At 48.1% G+C, this 22,189-nt stretch overlaps 1 protein-coding gene across 4 annotated transcripts in view; it reads right to left on the reverse strand.

Moving 5' to 3' along the window:
• The window catches only part of Dapk1 (death associated protein kinase 1), a 162,779-nt gene that overhangs the window by 7,371 nt on the left and 133,219 nt on the right, over positions 1-22,189 (reverse strand). For all 4 annotated transcript variants that reach the window (XM_029468550.2, XM_021179879.2, XM_029468552.2 and 1 more), the window contains 7 exons: positions 18,887-18,985; positions 15,135-15,212; positions 6,457-6,679; positions 5,384-5,572; positions 4,270-4,467; positions 3,256-3,394; positions 1,299-1,419 (listed from right to left, as the gene is read on the reverse strand). In XM_029468550.2, coding sequence (XP_029324410.1) covers positions 1,299-1,419; positions 3,256-3,394; positions 4,270-4,467; positions 5,384-5,572; positions 6,457-6,679; positions 15,135-15,212; positions 18,887-18,985 — 1,047 coding nt within the window. The remainder of the gene's footprint in view (positions 1-1,298; positions 1,420-3,255; positions 3,395-4,269; positions 4,468-5,383; positions 5,573-6,456; positions 6,680-15,134; positions 15,213-18,886; positions 18,986-22,189) is intronic.

The following is a 22,189-nucleotide window of genomic DNA, read 5'->3' on the forward strand; positions in this document are numbered from 1 at the left end:
CCTTCACATGTCACGGACTAATTGCACAACGATAGAATGAAGGAGTGAAACAGATTTATGATGAGGGAAAACATTCTTTCTGGGCTAGCTGTGAAACCATGATCTGATAGCCAAAGGTCATAAACTGAGAATGAACAATTTATTGTAGGTACAAGGACAGAGGATAAAAACAGTGGCTAGATTTATCTCTTTAAGACTCCCATTTTAATGAGACACCAGGCAGATGATTTGCCTCCTGACAAACCCATGCTCACTTAGACATAAGAATTATGGTTTTAAGCTCTTCATGACCTGTGGAGTTAGTGGCAGATAATCAGTGTTTACTTGGATAACTAGTCTTAATGGAAACACATGGAAACATCTCTGTTGTAACTTTTTACTCAATTTATGATATGGTTGTGTTTGAAATTGTGAACTTCTGGGAAAAAAAGATGTTTGGAATATCATGTGATCATGTATTCTGAAAAGGCACACACATACACACACACACACACACACACACACACACACTCCCCAGCAGTGAGACTACAAGTGCAGACCTACGGACTTAACTTTTACATGGGAGCTGAGGATCCACACTCAGGCCTTCTGTCTGTGCACTGAGCACATTACTAAGTGAACCATTTCTTTGGCTCAGCTTCTTGGTAAGCTAGTGCATTTCTATGGATATTCTGATTTCTGGGGACACTCTCTAAGCTTCCTTAACTGTTTGGATTATAAAACCACTGAAACATGTTTTCGCCTTCTGTTTCAATTTCAAGATGAAAATCCCAATGCCCTCCATCCCATGTGGATTCTGGGTGGAATCATATTGCACTTGTGCAACTGGGGAAAGTGCAGCGCTCGCTGCAATGAAATTAGTGTCTTCCAACGTGTCAGTGAGAACACAGTCTCATCCAGTGTGTTATCACCTATCAACACACATCCTTCAGTAAATTTTGTTCAGTGACTACTTTTCTTTTCTGAATTTGTTACACACACTAAAATAAAGCAGATCAGAATTGCTGTTGTGGTTTAGAAAAAGAAACTTTATATTTAAAGAAGCCAGGAAACATGATAAGAACTTGATGCACTCTGAGGTGGTCCACTATTGTCCATAACAACCTCCATCTCCTACCTTGTCTGTCTGTCTGTCTCTCTCTCTCTCTCTCTCTCTCTCTAACTGCCTCTTCCTGGCTTCTACTGTCTAGCTGTCCTCCTAAAAACCAAACCAAACTGGGGACACTAGAGTGGGGCCAGCATGCTGGCCAGAGCTGGCATCCCCGCGGTGGGGTCCCGACCCCTCCGTGTGTACTCACCGAGACAATCTGGCTCCGTATTTCTTGCAGGTGATTCCGAAGAACCTTAATGTCCTTAGACCCAGACGCTCCTGCATCCAGGACAAACAGCTTGTTTGAGACATGAAGGTCATTCCCGAACCTATGGCAAGAGCAGGAGTGACATCAGCTCTCAGCCAACTTTAGTCTTCCCATGTAGGGGCCATGTTCCTACTGGCTCTAGTGGCTGATGGGAGGAAAGGAGGAAGGGTCATGGGAGACCTTGAAGAGTCTCTCTGTCCTTGCTGTTGGGTGAATCCTGCTGGACCCTCTGGTAAGTCAGTCTACTCCCTCAATCACACAATCGGGAGTCTGGGGCTTCAGCACAGGTAGAGGAAGAGAACGTAGAAAGATGCCAGAGCCTCCTAATGCAGAAGATTATGTATTTGCTTTCCAAAGGAGGGGAGGAAATGCTGCTGGTGGTATAGGGCTAAGATCACAAGCAGAATAAGAAAGTTACACCTCTGATTTAAAATAGTCACGTAAGACCTCTTTGCATGGTGGCAGAAAACAGACTGTATCTCTCATTGATAATTCAACACCTAAATGCTAGCATGTTACAGGAAGCTGCAACTTCAACTTTGTGTTTCAAAGACTTGTTTTTGCTTTTATTCGTGTGTATGTATCTCTGTGTATATACATACCACCTGCGTTTGGGAGCCCACAGAGGCCACAAGGGGGCATTAGATCCCCTAGAACTGGAGTTACAGGCATGTGTGGGTGCTGGGAACCAAATTTCAGGTCTTCTTGAAGAACAGCAAGCGCCCTTAACTGATGAGCCATCGCTCCAGCCCCCAACTTCAAACTTGTTGATAGAGCCTTGAAGCCTGCTACAGTTTGGATGTGGTCTGTCCTCCAGGGATGCCTGTTAGAGAGGCTCTGGCCCCAGTGTGGTGATATGTGTTAACGAAGTAGCTTCTGTGGGACCCGTGAAGTCTCAAGAGAGCCTAATCCCTGAAACCTCTCTGAATTCCTGTCCTTACATGCTCTCTGCCATGATGCCACACAGCAGGAAGTTATGTCATCCAGGGGATGTCACAAGCACTGGGGTTTAGACTTCTCTCCTCCTAAGCTAAATACATCTTTTTGTTATTACCTACCCAACTTCAGGCATATCGTTACAGCACCAAACATTACTAACTGATTCTAAGTTTAAAAAGTTGTACTTTTATACCCCTTTATAAGAGAAACAAAGGACTCGTACGATCACACTGCTAGGAAAAGCACTCTGATATTTTCTATTCTTCCTGTCCATCCCATCCTGACCCATTATGGAGCTGGATGTTAACAGAAGTAATTTCCGAACTCAGCAGGTGTCTACAACTTACATGTTGGGAAATGAATATGGATGACAGCAGAAGTCTGTGTTGGGTGCTGGGTGAGAAGAGGAGAGTGGGCTGTGGCCTTTGACCACGGTCTCTCTGCATCTAGAGAGGTTTGTTTTGAGCATACTCATTGTTTTGATGGAAATGAAAAACTCAACAAAGGATCAATTAGTGATGAAGATTCCTTCAGCCACCACACGCCAGTCAACCCAGCATGGCCACATATCATTGCCCCCATCATCTCATCTGACCCATCCCCAAGTCCAGATGCTCAACCCATGCACCAGGATGCTATCCCACCAGCATGCCACTGTCACCTGCTCCCACCAGGAGGCTGCCCTTACCTGTTCCCACCAGCAGGCCACCCTCACCTGTTCCCACCAGCAGGCCGCCCTCACCTGTTCCCACCAGCAGGCCACCCTTACCTGTTCCCACCAGGAGGCTGCCCTTACCTGCTCTCACCAGCAGGCCACCCTCACCTGTTCCCACCAGCAGCCAGCCCTCACCTGTTCCCACCAGCAGGCCACCCTTACCTGTTCCCACCAGGAGGCTGCCCTTACCTGCTCTCACCAGCAGGCCACCCTCACCTGTTCCCACCAGCAGCCAGCCCTCACCTGTTTCTGATCTCTTTCAGCAAGGATGTATCCTTGTCATATCCAAACTCGCCTCCAGCAGGCCGAGGGATGTTCATGATGTCAGCATGTGTGGCCACCAGAACAACTCGGAGAGGGTTCTTCAGCTTGCCTCCAAATGCTGAGGGAGACAGTGTACCCTGTGAGAGTCTCATCTCCTATCTGGCTGTTGTTCTCATGCTTAGACCACCTGTACAAGTGATGTGCGACCTGCACACAGACTCAAGGGAGTGACACATTATGGAGTGTGGCCCCTGGTCCTGATCCTCCACTAGAGACCTCGGCAGACTGCAAACACAGAAAGCAGCTCTTGGGGGTGTCTTTAAATAGGCTTTGACATGCAGGTGGGGAAAATACAACCAAGGTATAGCGGGGAGCTGGGGCAGAGAGAAAGGAAACTTTCTCAGTGTAGCCATACATCTGACACAGCCCAGAGAGAAGCTGTCTCCAACTCACACAGGCAGGGTCATTCCACACCGAAGTGTTTTAAAATAGATGTGACAAGGGAGAAATAAAAGGCAAAAAAATGGCATCCTCTGGAAGGTCAGCCAGCTGATATTATAAGCATGAGCTCTCTGGAGACAGAAGCTGGCTACTGAACGTCACCCCGCACCAGGGACAATGAATACACTTGCAATAAATCTCGACGGACACAAAGTCCATTCCGTCACCCGCTCCTCTGACCAGTGTACTGAAGCCAGGCCACCTGCTCCTTTTCACCAAGACTGCATGGAGCTGCGGACTGAAGGATAACCCTTCTGCTGACCCAGTAGTTTCCAGAAGGGAGCAGGAGCCATGGATGGAAGAGTCCACTGTGCAGTCAGCAGTGATGCCCTTAGCGATGAAGTGCATCGGAGGAGAGAAGTGGCTATCAAGATGGCTCAGGACTGGGACGAAGCCACAGCTGGGAGCCCCATTCTGTTGGGTCTTAGTGTAGCCAGCATGTGCACCCCAATAAAAGCAGCTCAGGGGAAAGGAAGGATGGGCGTCGCTCACCTATGGGTTCTTCAACTGGGACCAGAGACTTCAGGAAACTGAGCCAGAAAATCACTTGGTTCAGCTGGATCTCATAGGGTTCTTCAAGACTGAAAACGATGATGTGGATGGACGTGGGGTCGTTGGCAGCAAAGTAGTCATAGCAACAGAAGTACACAGGGTTTCCAGAGAACTCCCACACACTGAAATCACCAACTCCTGTAGGAAGAAAACAAAGGCTGCAATCGGGAAACACCCATGTAACATCATCGCTCTTAGCACTCTAGGGACACAGCTTCAGGTGTGAGATGTTTTTCACTAGTACTGGATAAGCACAGGGCTTCACCGGTGTGTCTAACTGGTGGCACCTAAGCCATATTCCAGTATAGACAGGACACACCTGTAGATGATGATGTCATGTCACAGTGCTGAAGGAACACAGTGTGATCCTGCTGTCTTCTGAGAGCCTCTCATGACGGCAGGCTCTGGAACATCCCTCCTCATGCCCTCTCAGCATCCCCATCAAACTGTGTTCCTGCTGAGGCATGGTTTGCCTCGCCTGAGGATCTGTGAGCTGCAGGCTCCAGTGACAGGTGGGGCATGGTGGGAGGAGATGGGGCGCAAGGCCCTCAGGAAGAAGCTAACACGGGCCTGTTACTTTAGTGCTCTTGAGTTTGATTATTATAAAGAAGTTGGCCACTTCCCTACTCTCTGGTTCTTTCTCAGTCCTTGTCTCATAAAGCAAACACGCAACAAGAAGACCCGCAGAGAATTCCCCGTGATGTCACAGCATTTGGTATGACGGCCATGTGCTTAAACATCACCTTTTCAGACTTGTCTTATCAAACTGTGAGGGGCTGTGTGCAGCATTAGAGACCCACTGAACAGACACTCGGCTCTACATCAAAAGGTACTACCCAACCAACCGGTCATTTATTAAGCACCCCTGAGTGCTAGGTGCTTTGCTGCTAGGTGCTGACTACTGTGTAGTTTTATTTTCCAGGCATGTGAGCCAGCCTGCGTTAGCCCATTACGAGTCTGCAGATAGCACTGGGTAAAAGCTCCCTTTGGGTAGTGACTTGGAGCACTTCGAAAGGAAAACCAAGTTCCTTTCCTTGGGGCAAGGAGGGCGTACCGTTCAAATAAGCATTCTGGATGTCGATGGCTTTGGTGGACTGATCATCAGTCGAGCAGTGGAGGTGGTGAGACGGGGCCACGAACACTTCCAGCATCCCTTTGGTGAGGCCCGGCTCGAACATCATGCTGCGGCTCCTCACGCTCACGTTCTCACAGCCAGGGTACAGGTTGTTAATGCTCACTGAGACTGCAGGCCAAAGGGTGAACACTCACACATGGTGTAGGAATGCCAAAGCAGGCAGTAAGAGAAGGGAGGGGAAGATGGAGTGAAAGGGGCAGAGGTGGGCCCAAGGAAAGGCAGGACTGTGTGGGGTAAGGGAATTAGATTCATGCATGCATCAATGTATCTTTCCACAGACTCCAAGCCTCCCAAGAGCATTACAATGTATCTACAGACTCCCAGCTTTGCAAGATCCTTAGGGATCCCTAGGTATGTCTCATGCCATCATCAACCATGTCCAGGACAACCATCTGGGAGAGTGAACATGATTAGCCAGCTATGGGCTCAAGCTAGCAGAGGAGGGAAGGCAGTATTTGGCAGGTGGCCTTTCCTTCCTCCCCCCTCAGTGATAAGTGTTCATGGCATATATAAAAGGCCAGGACAGGTTTGTTGGTAGCAAGATAAGAGTAATAGCTTATGAAATCACAGGGGGAAAAAAGTTGTTGACTACTGCCCTCTAGTGGTGACAGGAGGCAGACTTGGAGGGAGAACTTCTTTTGGTGTGAGGGTAATTAGCAATTTCCTAGGCTGGCAGTCAACAGTTCCTCTCATGAGCTGGAGGTTTCCTTCTAATCCTGTACAGACACCAGGTAATATCCAGAGCCCCCCAAGGGAGCTACAAAACAGAGTGAGACATGTGACAGCCAGTGACAAGTGTTTGTGGGTTCCCAAGTCCCCAGCAGTCTGTTAGCCAAGTGTGTCTCACATCAGGAGGCCCGTGGGTTCCTCCAGTGAGGAAATATGTGCTACATCTTGGCTGAGGCCTCAGCCTTTGCTCCGAGCATCTCTCCCCCTGGAGAATGCAGAACTCAACAACTTCAGGACTTATGGCCACCACCTGGAGCTCCTACCTGTGGGCTTAGCAGCCAGGGGTGACGGTGGGAAGCGGGTGGAGTTGGTAGAGGACAGTCTAGGCCGGCGCCTTCTGAAGAAACTCCTTAACAGCCCACACTTGAGAGATTCCACCAGGGTGGATTTCCCTGATCCCGAATGGCCAAACAGTTTGAGCTTGATTCTGGGCTGGAGATTCTGGGTGGGTCGGAGTTGCTGGATGAAGAGTCCTCGGTGTGTGTCCTGACGGAAGAATGAGAGGCCGTGTTCTCAGTCATGGGAAAAATGAAGCTCTGAGTGGGCTACACCCCACGAGCCTCAGGTTTTCTGGTCCTGGGTATGTACTTACTACTCTAGCTGGGCCTACATTACTTTATGGTTTCCAACGAAACTGTCTTTAAACTCAGGAAGACACATGGCATTGCAGTCACTGTTTGGAAGTGTGGGATTCAGCAACTCTAGTCTTTCCCATGTTGTTATCCATCCCTGCTCCCTCAGTTCAGAGACCTTTGTCACCACCCCCCACCACCATTAGCAGTCACTACCCTTGCCATCTGACAACCTCTGCCCTCTGTCTCTGGATCTGCCCGTTTCCATGGCATCTGGATCCTAGCAGATTGGGTGGGAAAACCTGTGAAGCATTAACATGAAACATGACCATGAAATAAGATGAGCCTGTCAGGCCAACTAGGGACCTGTTCCTCTGTGTGGAGAGGCTGGGGCACAAGTGGTATAGTCACATTGAAAAAGGGTAAAGCCTGACCCTCTCTGGGCTGTCAGTTGGCTCCTTGAGGGTCACTGTCATGGTACATGCAGGGCCTGTCTCTATTTGTATGAAAATTCTGGTTTCTATCACAGAGTAGGGCCTATTCTGGTATGTTTGAAAGATCTAGTTTCGTTATGGCTACACCACAAGAGGGCAGAGCCTACTCTTTTATGAGACCGGAGAGAAGACATCACAAGTCAATGGGTACTGTGGGAGGGCTGAAGGACAGCAGAGTGGTGGTCTTGCTCTATTCTTTCTTGAACCTGTAGGGAGAAGCATAAATCTCCCCAGAACAAGCCAGTCCTCAGATTGACTCAGGCATTCATCTATCCATAAATACAGCAGCCTCCAAGTAGGGAGCTCAGTGCTGAGAACTTAGAAATTTGGGCCACCAGATGCATAATCTGGAAGAGATACAGCCATGTGGACACACTGACTTGGGCATAGCATATGTGCCCTGGAAGAGATGTCTTTATCAAGAGGTGCAGCATGTTCAGAGAGTTCACTTTAAGTGTCTTAGTTAGGGTTTCACTGCTGTGAACAGACACCATGACCAAGGCAACCCACAGTGACACACCTACTCCAACAGGGCCACACCTCCTAATAGAGCCATTCCCTGGCCCAAGCATATACAAACCATCACCTCAAGTCTGTGTGCTCAGGCATCCTTCACACCACAAGGTCTCTCTCATCCCGTCCTCTCCACTTGCCTCGCTTTTATCATCACATGTTCTTTCTCTAATGAGGATCTGTCTGAAGTTATTGCACGTTGATATTACATGTCTCCTCCCGCATTGGGCTGCAGGAGTTTCCCTCTGATGTTCCCTAACATCCAGACACTCCACTAAATTCATCTTGCCTTTCACCTCCTCCTGCAAGCTTCCTTCCCAACAGGCTTGATCCATGTGTGGATCTCCATCGTGACCCCAACAGCCTGAGCTCTAGCCAATATCAGGAACCCCAGTGGAAGACAGAGTTGGTGTCTCAGCCCTGGCACAAAGATTATGATTAAGGAACAGAACTGGTACCTCTCAGAGGAGATCCATGACAGGGTATCTCACTGAGACCCACACCTGGCTTGGTTCTGAGTCTTGAGATGAGAGCTCCCTGCTGACCTCTCCCCCACTGAGCCATCATTGTTTCTCCTGTTAATTACAATGTGGTTTACAGGGGCATCTAACCCCAAAAGGTTAGAACCAGCTCTTTCTCGGCACTGGTGACACTGCCCCCTGGTGGACACTATGGAGAGATAGGTGTATTTTAGATCCCACAAAATGTGGATGTTTGAGCATTGGAATGAATGTGGGTATGTATACCTCCTACAGTGAAGAATATCCTGGGTTCCCTGGGACTACTGGGCACTTGGTTTTGTTTAGAGTCATCTCGGCTTAAGACTTAGCTACATTTTTGCACATGACCTGAGGTTCGGGAGTAGACTGTAGAGTTTTCCAAGATTACAAATATCTTATAAATTGGTGGCTGGCTCACAAAGTATTTAAATATTTTAGTACTTGTATGTATTTACAACGTGCGCGCACGCGTGTGTGTGTGTGTGTGTGTGTGTGTGTTTGTGTGCGCACATGCGCTATGGCACATATGCAGAAAGACATCAAGGGACAGCTTGTAAGGGACAGTTTTGTCCTTCCCCTATATGGGTCCTCGAACTTGATGGCAAACAGCTTTATTTCTCAAGCCATCTTCCTGGACCTATTTAAAATTTCATTTTGCCTTTATTCATTGAGACTCTTGGGTCCCTGGTAACCCTGAAACCATGCTGTTTGAGTTGTCATGCCAACCATCCAATTGGTAAACATTCACAGTCACTCCAAGGCCGTGGCAGGCTCTCCCTAGATCACCAGCACTGTGCCTCATGTCCCAGCATGTTCACTGAGACACGTTCCCTTTCCAAGTCTGTCACCTTTGCATTGGTGAGTCTACTGAGAAGTGGCTGCATGCTGTTCTTGGGTAAGGAACTCACTTCAGATCAGCAGGATGCCATACAGAAGGCATGCCATGACTCTCGATGGCCACAAGAGCTGCCCGATCCTCCCCTTTTAGATAAGGAAACTGAGACCCAAGAACATGGATCAGAGCGGAATCGACTACTGCATCCTCTACCCATCCTGAAGTGTGAAAGGAAGATAAACATAGGTGCGAAATAGATAAAGAAAGACACGCAGACAGAAGAGGAATCTCAGGCTGTGTGCTGGAGGCTCAAACAGAGAATCACACAGCCATCTGTAGCCTGTCTCACTGGGAAGACATGGCCCTACTGGGTCCCTGTCACAAACACAATGTAGCTGTGGGGGCTTCTTGACTTTGTTAAGATTTATAAACCATCACTAGCAAAGTATGCAAAATGAGAAAAAGCCCCCCCCCCCTACATCTCCATGGGGTTGTGGCATGCCAATTTTGTACCTCGTTGTGGTTTCATTTCAGAGACAAATGCATCCACTTCTGGGAGCAATGGAGCATAGTCACCTGCATCCCAAGAGCTACTGTTGGCCTAAAACTTTTGCTTAGAACTGCTGTTCTTGGCTGATGAGTCTTAGTTGGAGGAGTGTACTGGCTAATTTTGTGTCAACTTGACACAGCTGGAGTTATCACAGAGAAAGGAGCTTCAGTCGAGGAAATGCCTCCATGAGATCCAACTGTAAGGCATTTTCTCAATTAGTGATCAAGGGGGAAAGGCCCCTTGTGGGTGGGACCATCCCTGGGCTGGTAGTCTTGGGTTCTATAAGAGAGTAGGCTGAGCAAGCCAGGGGAGGCAAGCCAGTAAAGAACATCCCTCCATAGCCTCTGCATCAGCTCCTGCTTTCTGACCTGCTTGAGTTCCAGTCCTGACTTCCTTTGGTGATGAACAGCAGCATGGAAGTGTAAGCCAAATAAACCCTTTCCTCCCCAACTTGCTTCTTGGTCATGATGTTTGTGCAGGAATAGAAACCCTGACTAAGACAAGGAGGCTGTGGTCATCTCTGAATCTCATGCCAACAAGCTACTCCTGGACTAACAATTGTCTCAAGGCATCCTGTCTTATCAAAGAAAGCAGCATTTTGCTTAATTTACACCTTGGCTTTTATGAGGCCCTAGACTCTGGGCTACCACACAAGCAAACACGCGTTCTCACTTCTCAAGTGGGGACCCAGGGACATCAGAACCCTATGTCTCCTGCCTCCTACCTGTGCCCAGGTCCCTTTCATATTTCATTTTCTGTCCACCAAGAGATGGCAACCCTGACTGGGTTCTTAACCTTCCTAATGCTATGATCTTTCACTACAGTTCCTCATATTGTGGTACCCCCCCCAATAAAAATTATTTTTGTTGCTACTTTATAACTAGTTTTTCTGCTGTTATAAATCATGCTGAGAGTATCAGTGTTTTCCAATGGCCTTAGGGGAACCCTATGGAAGGGTCATTTGAAACACCAATGAGGTCGAAACCCACGGGTTGAGAACCATTGTTTTGGACCATAAGCCAGGAGAGCCATTTTGTCATTGAGGTGGGCAGAATACACTAGAGTCTTGAAAAGCAGGAAAAAGGAAAGTGGCCTCAGCTGTCTGCATGCCTGTGGGAATCTAACCTTGTCCTCTTCGAATCTAAATTTAGAAGAGTTTGATACAACCTTCCCTTGACAGAAGTTTCTGATAGCCCTCCACCGGTGGTCAGCGCATTCTCAGTTTTGGCCACCAGGTGGCATGGTAGGGACAGCTGAGGAGCCCCGAGGGGGACTCCCTGAAAAGCAGTTTTCACCAACCCTATTTTCCTCTCCTAAGGAATGGCACCACACTAGCTATAGCAGGCGGGTGCTATGTGTGTTAATTGGTTTGGAAGGAAGCACACTAACACATAGCCCACCAAAGTGAGGCCGGAGCAGGAGCTCTGAGATACGCAAATCCACCCTGGCCAAGCCCTCCGTGATGGGGCTGGAAGGAGCTGGTAGGAGCTTGTCCACCCAGCACCCAGGAGGAGTATCAAGCTGGGGCCACTGTGCTACTGCAAGTTTTCTCAGGCCCTACAATGACCTCCAGTGTGTGTCCCTTGGGTCTGTGAATGTGACTGGGCTACACACAAGGCCCAAGGGATTAAAGGTTTGGGTGAGTGCTTGGAGTAGGCTGGACATGTAAGACAGCACACCTCCCAACACTAGGAGTGTGCAGGTTTATGAACGTGAACCTTCCGGGTGGTTGTGAAGGTGGGTCTGTAACACAGGTTACACTCACCACCAATCAGTTCCCGTCGCTCACTTTAAGTGCTTGCTCAAGAAGTTATCCTACCCAAGACTCAGAGAGCAACTAGCCTGCACGGTCCCAGCCAAGCCCAGCACCACACTGACTATAAGTGCTTCCACTAGCAGGTCTCCCCGCCTCTCCTCTAGATCCTGACACCCACCGTCCAAACCTGGCGGGTCTCTGGGTTTACAGCTTTCTTTCTTCAGCACGTTTCCCTTGGCAAATTAGCTTTCACTTTCCCCAAAGGAAAGATGACTAAACCCACAGGCTGGAAAGGAAGCAACTGGCAATCTGGAGGAACCAGATAAGGGCCCTGAGAAGAGGCAGCAGCGACTTCCAGCACATGGCGGAAGCTGTTAGGCCCAAATGGAGGGAGTGAGAATACCAATTATGCAAATGTCCTTCACTCTCTGTGAATTTTAATTATGAGCAACACCCAACACTGTCCATTTTCCAAAACATTCCTGAGCACCTCCTCAGTGTCTTATGCTTGGGTTTAAGAGAAAGGACGGGGCTACTTTTATTATCGGTTTAAGGAAAAAAAAATCCAGCTGATGAGACCAATGAAGTAAACCAAGTCCCCAAAGCCCTGATAATCATGGAACTCGCAGGAACAGAGGCAAAGAAAATGAACTTCAAAATGCATGATACCGCATGCAGCCCACTCCCTATGACCTTGCGTTTCCTTGCATTAAGGTGAAGAGTCTGAATCTGGCTATGCACCACAGTCCAGGTCGGTGCGGTGGAGGACTGAAGGGGCTGTTTCCTGGTAGGTAATCTATCTATCTGCACGAGATGGAAGAGAAGGCACAGCTTCCCCCTGTTAGTTCCTCTGGGGAGGAGCAGCCAGAGGGTAGATGCGGGGCTTCCAGAGCCCACCAAACACCAAGCTCCAGAGACAGAGGAGACTCACATGAGGGGTCTACGGGATCATATGCTGTAAGCATTCCTGCCACATCCAACTGCGAGAACCCAGAGTGATGTCACCAAGCTGGAAGGAAACACCTGTGGCTAGCTCTCAGAGATAATACCAAATGTCTCAAGTCCTCCATATTGAACTGGACCAGTGCAGGCTCCATACAGCTCAGCCCTGCCTGGTTTTCGTAGTCCTGGCCTTGGCCTGGGTCCCTAGGAGTCTAAACCCTTCCAGAAGAGAAGCTCCTAAGGTCCCCTTAATGCCAGGCTCCAAAGCCCTCCCTGGTCCTGTGTCAGCCTCTCGCTGCACAGGTATGAACACAGACTCTGACTCTCACACTGGCTTCCACCGGAGCCAGTGATAAAATGGCTTTGGTTCTATTTACGTAGGCCAGTCCCTATTTCCTGCATGGCAAAGGTTCAAAACTACATTTCCAGGAGGTGAAAACCTCTGAAAACTCCCTAGGCAGAGACCACACAGAATGTACGGTACCCAAATGAGGGAGGCGTCATGAACCACTTCTCTCGTGAGTGGCTCTAACACAGGCAGAGAACACTGCACAGTGTGTAGAGGTAATCTTTGGTTTCTACACAAGGAAAGAAGAGAAACAAAGGCACTACAGCACAGGCCTGGAGGCCAGGGACAGAAGTATTCTGCAAAGACAGGATGTCCCGCCCACCTGCAATGAATGGCAGGAGCACCCTGGTGAAGAATACTGAGGAGTATGGCCAGAAGGCAAAGAGCACAGCGGACACTGCAGCCTCCCCTCTTCCCTGAACTGTGCTCTTTTTGAACAGTCTCTCCTCCTGGAGACTGAATTGATAACCGTAAACATATCCCTGGTCTTTCTTTCTCTGCAGACACTGGTAGCTTCTGCCCTCACTCCCCAGTGCCGTTGCTTTGACTTCCGAAAGCAAATCTTCTATAGGGTGCTTCCAAGCGCTGATGAGTTATCTCAGTTCAGGACTTAGTTTTTTAAATCTGAGAGATCTGAAGGAAAGAATGGATCAGCAGAGCTCTGCCTCACACCAGAAGACTGAGGCCTAGAGTCACGTGGACGACAATGAAGGTAAGTGTGTCCTGTTAAACAAGAAATTTATAAAATCCTGCCTGATGGAACAGAAGCCCCAGCTCAGCACACTGTGATCTGTGACTAGGCAGGGTGGCTCACTGAGATGTCCCCAGGCTGGCTGGCTGGAAATAAACACCACAAAGTCCCCGTGCCCACAGAAAGACCAAGGATGTAGAGATCTCGTGATATGGGACTCTCAGATTTGCACTAACTCCTCTCAATCTCTTTGAGGATTGGTGTCCTGGTAGGAACATCCTCCCCTGTGAACCCTGGGGATGTAAAATGTCAGTGCCAGTCACAGAAGTTCAGGGCCCCCACTGCATTTGAAATGGTCAATTCTAAAAATGCTCTTCAGGGTGCTGTGCCAAGCACAAAGGAAGCCACTCGGTGTTCAGTGTGTACAGGTGCTGTTCTCAGGACGTCTTTCGGCGCTCATTACCATTCTCTGAGCTGGCACCTCCTCCCATGGGTTGGATGCAGATGCTAAGGCACAGAGCTGATGAGCAATGGGCCAGTTCATTCAGCAAGAGCTTTATGGGGCATCTAGGCTACCTAGGCTTATTAGTTCTTGTTAACTTGATATAAATTATAGTCACCTCAGAAGAGGGACCCTCGATTGAGGAATTGCCTCCATTAAACTGACATGTGAGGCATTTTCTCCATTCATTTGGGAGAGTCCAGCCCTCTATGGGTAATGCTACCCCTGGGCAGGTGGTCTGGGGTTTTATAAGAAAGCAGGCTGAGCAAGCCACAGGGAAAAAACCAGCAAGCAGCACCTCTCCATGCTACCAATGGAAGTCAAGTCGTCCTGAATATTCCATAAGCTCTCTACCAACTGAGCTACACCCCCAGGTCCAGGGTAAGAGTTATAATGTATCCTTTTTGCTTCAGCCTAGAAACTCATGTACTTTCTATCTCTTTGTAAGTATTTCTAAAAGCCAAACAACACCCATTCTCTATGACAACTCCCTATACATAAGTATTGGTAACCTGACTGTCTAACTTTTGCTACTACATTTTAAATAGAACTGCAGTGAGCATCTTTGTGTGTTAACAAAACAGATAGATACCTTAGCCAAAATGGTTTGGGCATTTTTTTTTTTTTTTTTTTTTAGTCTCTTGATATATCATGTGGGTTGTAAATCGTTCACCTGTGTTTACTTATTTTTCTGTTTTCATAAACTCTACAGTGCTGTGATTTGATAAACAGGAGATTAACTGATACCTGGAAACTCAAAACAAAATAGGAGAAGGGACACCACCAGTGTTCTTCCCCCTCCACTGTGGGGGTGGTTAGCCCAGAGAGGGCTGGGTAAACAAAACCAGCACAGCGGTGGGAAGAGCATCAAACTAGTTTGTGTGTCTGTCCGTGCATGGCCTGCATGCCTGGTACTCGAAGAGGCTAGCAGGTGGTGCTGGATATCCTATAAATACAGGGCTTATAAATGAGCTACCATGTAGGTGCTAGGAATTGAACCCTGGCTCTCTGCAAGAGCAACCATTGCACGTAACCACTGAGCCCAACCCTCCAGCCCGAAAATTTGTCTTTACAACAACTGTAGAAGAAACCCCTTAGACATTTATGTGTGTGTGCCAACTGACAGGACAAGGAAAAATGATCTTCCTAAACCTACGTCCAATGCCTCCTTCTAGTAAGGAAAACACCAAGAACTTCTCACATAAGAACAATCTGAGGACCTCCGGTGAAGGCTCACCTTCCGCAGTCTTGCCAGGAGCCCTGCCACATGCTCGTGCTGTTCTGCCTTGGCGAGGTCCTCGGCTGTCTTTCCATCCTGTAGGAAACAGATGATCAGTGTCACAGAGCTGCATGGGACCTCAACATGCTAGTTCAGGGAAGAAATGGGAGGCACAGCAGGGTCAGAAGAAAGTTGGACAAACTCTAAGTCCTGGCCTGTTTCCTCGTCTAAGGAATCCTTATTTTATTTGGTGCCTCAGGAAGGAAAAATGCCCTAGCAAGAAATGCAGTAGTGTCCTGAGGTGTCAACAGAAAGATGCTCAGTGCATGGACTCAGAGCATACCCATTCTCCTCTGACTATCCCGTCCCTGACTGAACTTCTGTCTCTATGGCAGCAGTCTAATCTTTCAGTTCTCACACATACAAACCTGGTCCTTGCTCTACACCATGGCTGGTAATCACTGTACCTTCCAAAGGACACTTAGTCTAGCACAGGTTGATTTAAGGTTGCTGAAAAACACAAAGCAGAGACCTAAGGGCCCACAGCACTATGACATTTACCATTTGATTAGAGACTTTTCATGGAGCTGTGGTTTCATATGAAGGGACCTACTCTTATGTCTATACCATGAACATGCACATCTCCTGAGAACCTTCCGGTCCAAGCCTGATCAAGTTTGCAGTGGATCACTCGAACTGCATGATTATCACAGTCCCTTGTGGGGACAGGAGCTGTGGCTATGTCCCCTCTACACCAAGGGAGAGAGATACCACTGTTCAGCTAAAGTATTATACAGCCCTAAAATTCAATCTTCAAAACAATGAAGACACCTTTTTTAAGAGAAGAAAAAAAGTCTATGGTTTCATTATCTGCATTTGTAGTAAGTCATCCCGTGAAGAGTTGGGACATTTTGTCTACCTGCCAACTTCCCAGTTCCTCATCTCAAGTTGCTCTTGAGATACATATGGGGTCTCTCTGGACCAGCAAATCTTAATCTTGGCCCTGCTGGACTATGTCATTCTCTGCTGTGGAAAGCCATTATCAGCCTTATACAGTGTGAATAACACCTCTGTGGGTTACCAAGGCACCGGTGACATTCCTCAACCTCCAGCTTAAAAATCAACCATGTCTCCAGAGAAGTCCACGTGTCTTCTGGGTACAAAATTGCCAAGCTGTGAATGAATGCTCTCCCCAGGCTGAAACTATGGCTCAGGTGTGTGTTCCACAGAGCGGTGCTGTAAAGTCAGAGCCACCCCATTCTTACTATGTCCCTAAAGTCTTGAGATGGATCCAACAGGCAAGCTAGAACTTCTCCTTTGCTCTGGACCGAACTGAGTTCCTTACTGGACACGGTACCTCCAACTAAGAGTTCCCATCAAACCGTCTCATGGCTTCATTTGCACGGGGTGCCTTTGATGAGCTAGGCATTGAGGAAGAGGTGCAAAGTAAAAAAAGCAGCTCCTAAAAGGTGACCAGGGTCTCTGCAGAGTGGGTGGTGGAGGAGAAGCCAGGAGCGCTCAGAATCTAAAGGTGACACTAGGGGGTGCTGTGGAGCCAAATGCTATCTGTACAGTGGTTTCAGAAGCCAGAAAAAAGTTACAGCTCTGGCTGTCTGTCCCACAGGGCAGCATCCGCAGCGATGGGTCTCAAATGTGAGTCTGAAAAGATGGCTGTCAGCACAGAATGTACAAGGCACTAAAAACTCGGTACCGATAAGAGAATATGAGAAATATTAGTACTCTCAAATTCCTCCTGTTGAAATGAGATTTCACACGCACTGCTGAAAGCCATTTCGTCTGCTGCTTCTTTAATGTGACTGCTAGAAAATTCAGAAGGACAGACATGCTTTGGCCTTTGTCTCTCAGTGATGTCCCTGGTCCATGGTTATCCCACTCCTCACAGGAATTCATCACTGCTGAAAGAGGAAGATGCTTGCTTCCCCTGCTAGAAGGCCAGATGCCCACCAGGCCTGCTTACTGATGGGAGCCTCTCAATTCTGTTTCTAGCATGGTCCCTGTAATCTGTACAGGAGTGGGTGGTCACCTAGCTCAGGCCTCCTAACCTAATGCTTTTCATGAGCCACGCCCACTTCCTGACTACTCAGCTGCAGCTGCAGAGAAGTCAGCTTCACCCACCTTCCAGACCCCACCCTTATCTGACATCACTCTTGCTCCACCCCGTGTCTACTGATGGTCAAGACTCTTTGTTCAGTGCCCCTCTCTCATTTTCTAGAAGTTTCTCTGTGTGGGGCATCTGTCTGAGTAAATGACAAGGCTAAGCACAGACAAGAAACACTCGCAGGGTGTGGCGGGAGCAGAGAAGACAGCCACTGCAGGAAGAGTGAGGGGGAGGGCCATGGGCTCACAGAGCAACACAAAGGGACCAGAGGCTCCACACACATCTGGATCCAACGGCTGATAGCATCTTCAGAGTCACCCTGGTTTTTATTTTCCCACAAGGCATCATCTGAGATACATATATATTATATAATAGGTATATAATATATAATAAATATAAAAATGCATGTGATGCTTTACTGCAGGATAACTAACCTGTGGGTAAAGGTTAATGAAGGCACCTCGGGCCTAACAGGTCCTGTGTGGTAGGGGTAAACAAGCATCCGGAGAAATGTGTGCATTCCCTGCACACACTGTTCATATCTGTGCCTGCAGAGCCCAGCACTGCACAGAACAGGCCTGTTACATCTTGAGAGTGAACGGTACTGCAAAGACCTACACACAGACAGGGACACACACACACACACACACACACACACACACACACACACACTGGAGGACCATGCCAGACATCTGGGCCTCAGCAGCATGGATAGCCAAAGACAATGCTATATAAATGGATGATCACAGCTGTGCCTCAGCAAAATCTCATTTACCAAAACAAATGGCAGTCTATCTAGATGGAGCTCTAAGGGCCAGCTCGGTTAAGACTTTGAAGATCTCCAAGAACCTCAGAGCCTTAGGTAAGGTGCAACATCAAACACCAAGTGATCTCCTTCAAGACTGTCGATAAAGTTCAGATCTTCGAATCTCAAGATCCCCCCCCACACACACACACACACAAGTAATTAATCCACTGTTGGACCAGCAACATATCAAACAATAGTTCATGGCTACAACTGAACTGCCACTTCACCTTGTTGGCCAAACTCTTATCTATGGTGTTTATTTTATGAAATATGAAGCAAACAGTTTCTCCTGAGGAGTGGTGGAGAAGGAGGACAGCGCTAAGCCTGAAATGAGAAGCCAGGAGAATGGACTACATCTTACTTAGAAATAATTTTCAGTCCCAGCAGCAAAGGCAGACTCTAAACAGTAGACACCAGCCCTTTGCCTCCAGGCTGTTCATGACCCCCCAAGACCACACAGGGGATACAGCTCCTCCCACAGGGCACTGGGCCTCTTGTAGCCTGGGGCCAACGGGAAGCACTTATGAAAGAGAAATCCATACGTGGAATAGAAAGCTAAGAGGCACTGTTGTGTAACATGGTAAACAAAAGGCCAGTGTGAACCAGCGGGTCGCTGGCAGAGCGGGGCTGGCGAGATGAGAAAGGATGAAACATTAACTAGATATTAAACTAGGTCTGTGTGGGCAAATGTTTATGTAACTGCAGTGGAGGGTTAGAGCTTAATAGCAGCCTGTCTACTTTAGAATGCAGTTGCCAGGCAATACCTTTCTCCCTGTGCCCTTGAGGCACATGAAGTTTCCATGGCTCTCTGAGGCCAGACACCTGCCCCTGCCTGGTACTCACCGAGGTTAGAGCCTCCACGTTGGCGCCCATCAAACAGAGGTAGCGGACCACATCTAGGATCCCGTTGTTGGCTGCAAGGTGGAGAGGAGTCCGACCATACTGGGAAGAGAAAAAAAATACCACAAGCATTCTCAGGGCTGCTATCTGTGAAAGCCGGTAGTTCACAGCCATCGTTGGAGAGAAACGGTATTACATAAGGGGACTGGGACCAACAGAACTAAACAGGAGGTTCTAGCTCCCACTGAGGCAGGTCTGCCAGTTTTTCAAGTACTTTGAAGTTGAAAGTCTAGCTCTAAATTCACCTTCAGAGGATGAATGAGAAAGTTAGCCACAGGATAACCAAGTTTCCTGCTGGGCTGGCAGAGAGCAAGGCAAGAGTGCGAGCGCCCAGACACCCATGTGTATCTGCACCACATAGTTCAGATTCATGCACCAGGGAGAAAGAAGGAAGGGAGCTGCCAAGGGCACTCTTAGGAGGCCATGAAGCTTTGAGGTCATGCCTATTATGGTTCATAGGCATATGGTTGTCAAACTGTGCACCATACACATTGGGGTACTGCAGTGAACCCCCAGGAATAGCGATAGCTAACTTAAGGTTTAAACAGTATGTGGTGAATATCTATCTACTCCAAGCATCTTACAGCCATCTATTAGCCTGCTGGGTTTCCTCTCATTGACACCCTGTCTTTGCAGGTCTTCCCTTAGAGTTAGCAGCCGCTACACCAAGAAGCAATGGTCTTGAAAATAGAGTCCCGAGAGTTGGCTCCATAGTTAAGTGAACCAGCTGCTCTTCCAGAGAACCCAGCACTCCCACAGTGGCTCACAACCATCTATCCGTCACTCCAGGTTCAGAGGATCCAACACCCTGTTCGACTCCAGTTGGCACCAGACACACTCTCGGTGCAGTCATCCATGCAGACAAAATATCCACACACATAAAGTAATTACTTTTTGATGTTTAGGCTTAAAAACAATCCTGTGGAACAGGAAAGGGAGGGAGGCACCCAATCTATAGTCATGGAAGCTATGCAAGATTCAGCTACCGCACACACTCTTGTGGCTGTAGTCATGTAAGGAGGAAGGGAGGACAGGAGACTCCTCTTCTCAGTTGTTTTCTATTTCTCAAAGGTTGCTAAGTATGGGATCTAGGATGCTCCGCAAACACAACAGTGAAATAGCAAACTCAGTGGCTCTGTAGGAGCCATGAATAGAAATCACCAAGCCAGTACAGGGGATGTGGGAGTCAGTGCTTGGCAATCCCTGCTTACAGAGCATTTATTGTTTGCATGGGTCAATACATCATCATTTTAAGCGTTTAAGATAGGAGTGTGTTAGAAAATTAAATCCTCAACATCGCTTATTGAGATTTTCTCCATTAACACGCTGAAGCGTTTCCCTCCTGGCTCTATGAACCTTCAGTAAGAGACAGATCACTGGAAGGGCTGAGACACGATCACATGCTGCATTATGTTATTAGCTACAGTTAGTAGTGGTTTTGTAAAGATGTATTTTATTTATTATATGTAATAATAAATTACACTGTAGCTGTCTTCAGACACCCCAGAAGGGGGCGTCAGATCTCACGATGGATGGTTGTGAGCCACTATGTTGCTGGGATTTGAACTCAGGACCTTTGGAAGAGCAGTCAGTGCTCTTAACTGCTGAGCCATCTCTCCAGTCCTAGTGGTGATTTGTTATCTGTAATGAAATCTGTGACACACTATTGAAAGCCCGAATGCTATTCAACTCACAGAAACTTCTGCAGCCAGCCTGCAGGGAACAAAAATGGAGGGAGTGTTACAATCCATTCCAGATGTAGCACCTGGCTATCACATAACTCAAATTCCTTAGTGTTACACCCCAGGCCTTTCATATCTGGACCTGAGGTCTCCTTCCAGCATTTCCCCCCTTCTCCCATCACCTCTGTGCTCAGGACCTGCAGTCCTGTGCTGTATTTTCACCACCAAATTTAGGAGCTACTCGTTCAGGCTCTATCTGAAGTCGCCTCTCCTGACCTCTTTATCTAGCAGAGTGCTAACTGCTCTGTCACCTCTGTGAGGCTGGCTGATTCTTTCCCCTGTTTCCGCAGCACCTGGTGCCTGCCCCACACCTGCCCCAGCAGGGATGGTGACAAGTGAGTTTGCTACTTTGTGTTGTGTGCCTGGTTTTCTAAAGGCACACAAGAAGGAAGAAACACCCATGGCCAAATCCTCACCTCCTCAAATGTGTAAGACACTGATCACAGCTGATGCCCAAGGCTCATTCCAGAGGGGTGTGTGTGTGTGTGTGTGTGTGTGGGCATGCGTGCGCGTGCACCCACAAACTTATCTGTCTGTGGGATAAGGGCGGCCTATGAGCTTCGACCTTAGTGACACATGGTGTTGTCCCTTTCTTTCTCTCAGTGTTTGCTTGCTAACTCGGCTGGGTTAAAAAAGAAACCGTCCCAGTCTTCAAACAAAGCATAAAGAAATGTCACCATAGAGTGACAAGTCCTTGCCCTCTTAGACTAAGAAGAGCAGGATTTGAATGGTCCGGTTTCTCTCTGGAGGGATCTAACCATCTAGAAAGACAGCATGATGGGGAGAGAGTGGCAGCCTGCCCGAGAAGCATGGATGTCACTGTGCTATAGCCAATGTAACAAACGGCTCCCCAAGTGGGCCTTAGGAAAGGCAGACTGGGCGGATTAGTGGGTTGGTAGGGGCTGGCACTTACTTTCCTGCACAAACTTAAACGTCTCTAGTTTCTCACCTGAAGAAAGAGAAAGAAGTGGGGAGAGGGTGGAAGATGGGAAGGTGGGGAGAGAGGGGGCATAGGGATAGAAAAAGGAAGGAGGAAAGGAGGTAAGAGGGACAGAGAGAGGGGGTTTGACTATCACTTATCACCTAGAGTTTCACAGGATAAAAACTGGGTTCAGAACATGATGTGCAGAGGGGGTGGAATCTCTGAAGAGGTGAAGTCTGGGAGCGGGTGAGTCACCAGGGCTGTCGTCTCAAGAGTAGGTCAAGCCTTAAAGGACTGGATAGGTTACCAAAGAGTGGCTCTTATAAAGCAAATTCAGCTTCCTCCAATGTCCCTCTCCAATTCGATGTCATTGACCATGCTAGAGTGCAAGAAAGCTGTGCGGTGATAGCCAGCAGGTTCCAGTCCACACAAGTCTGAACCGCACAAGGCTTGCTTTCACTTTGGCTGAGCTCTATATAACAGCAGAATCAGCCACCTAAGGCTCCTGCGCTATTCCAGCATAAGACGTAATCAAAATGTCAAGTCCATAGACCACTGTGACAGATTTCCATCAAATGAGTC

This window comes from Mus caroli, unplaced genomic scaffold, assembly GCF_978045245.1.
Source record: "Mus caroli unplaced genomic scaffold, Mus_caroli_1 scaffold_15, whole genome shotgun sequence".
Lineage (NCBI taxonomy): Eukaryota > Metazoa > Chordata > Mammalia > Rodentia > Muridae > Mus > Mus caroli.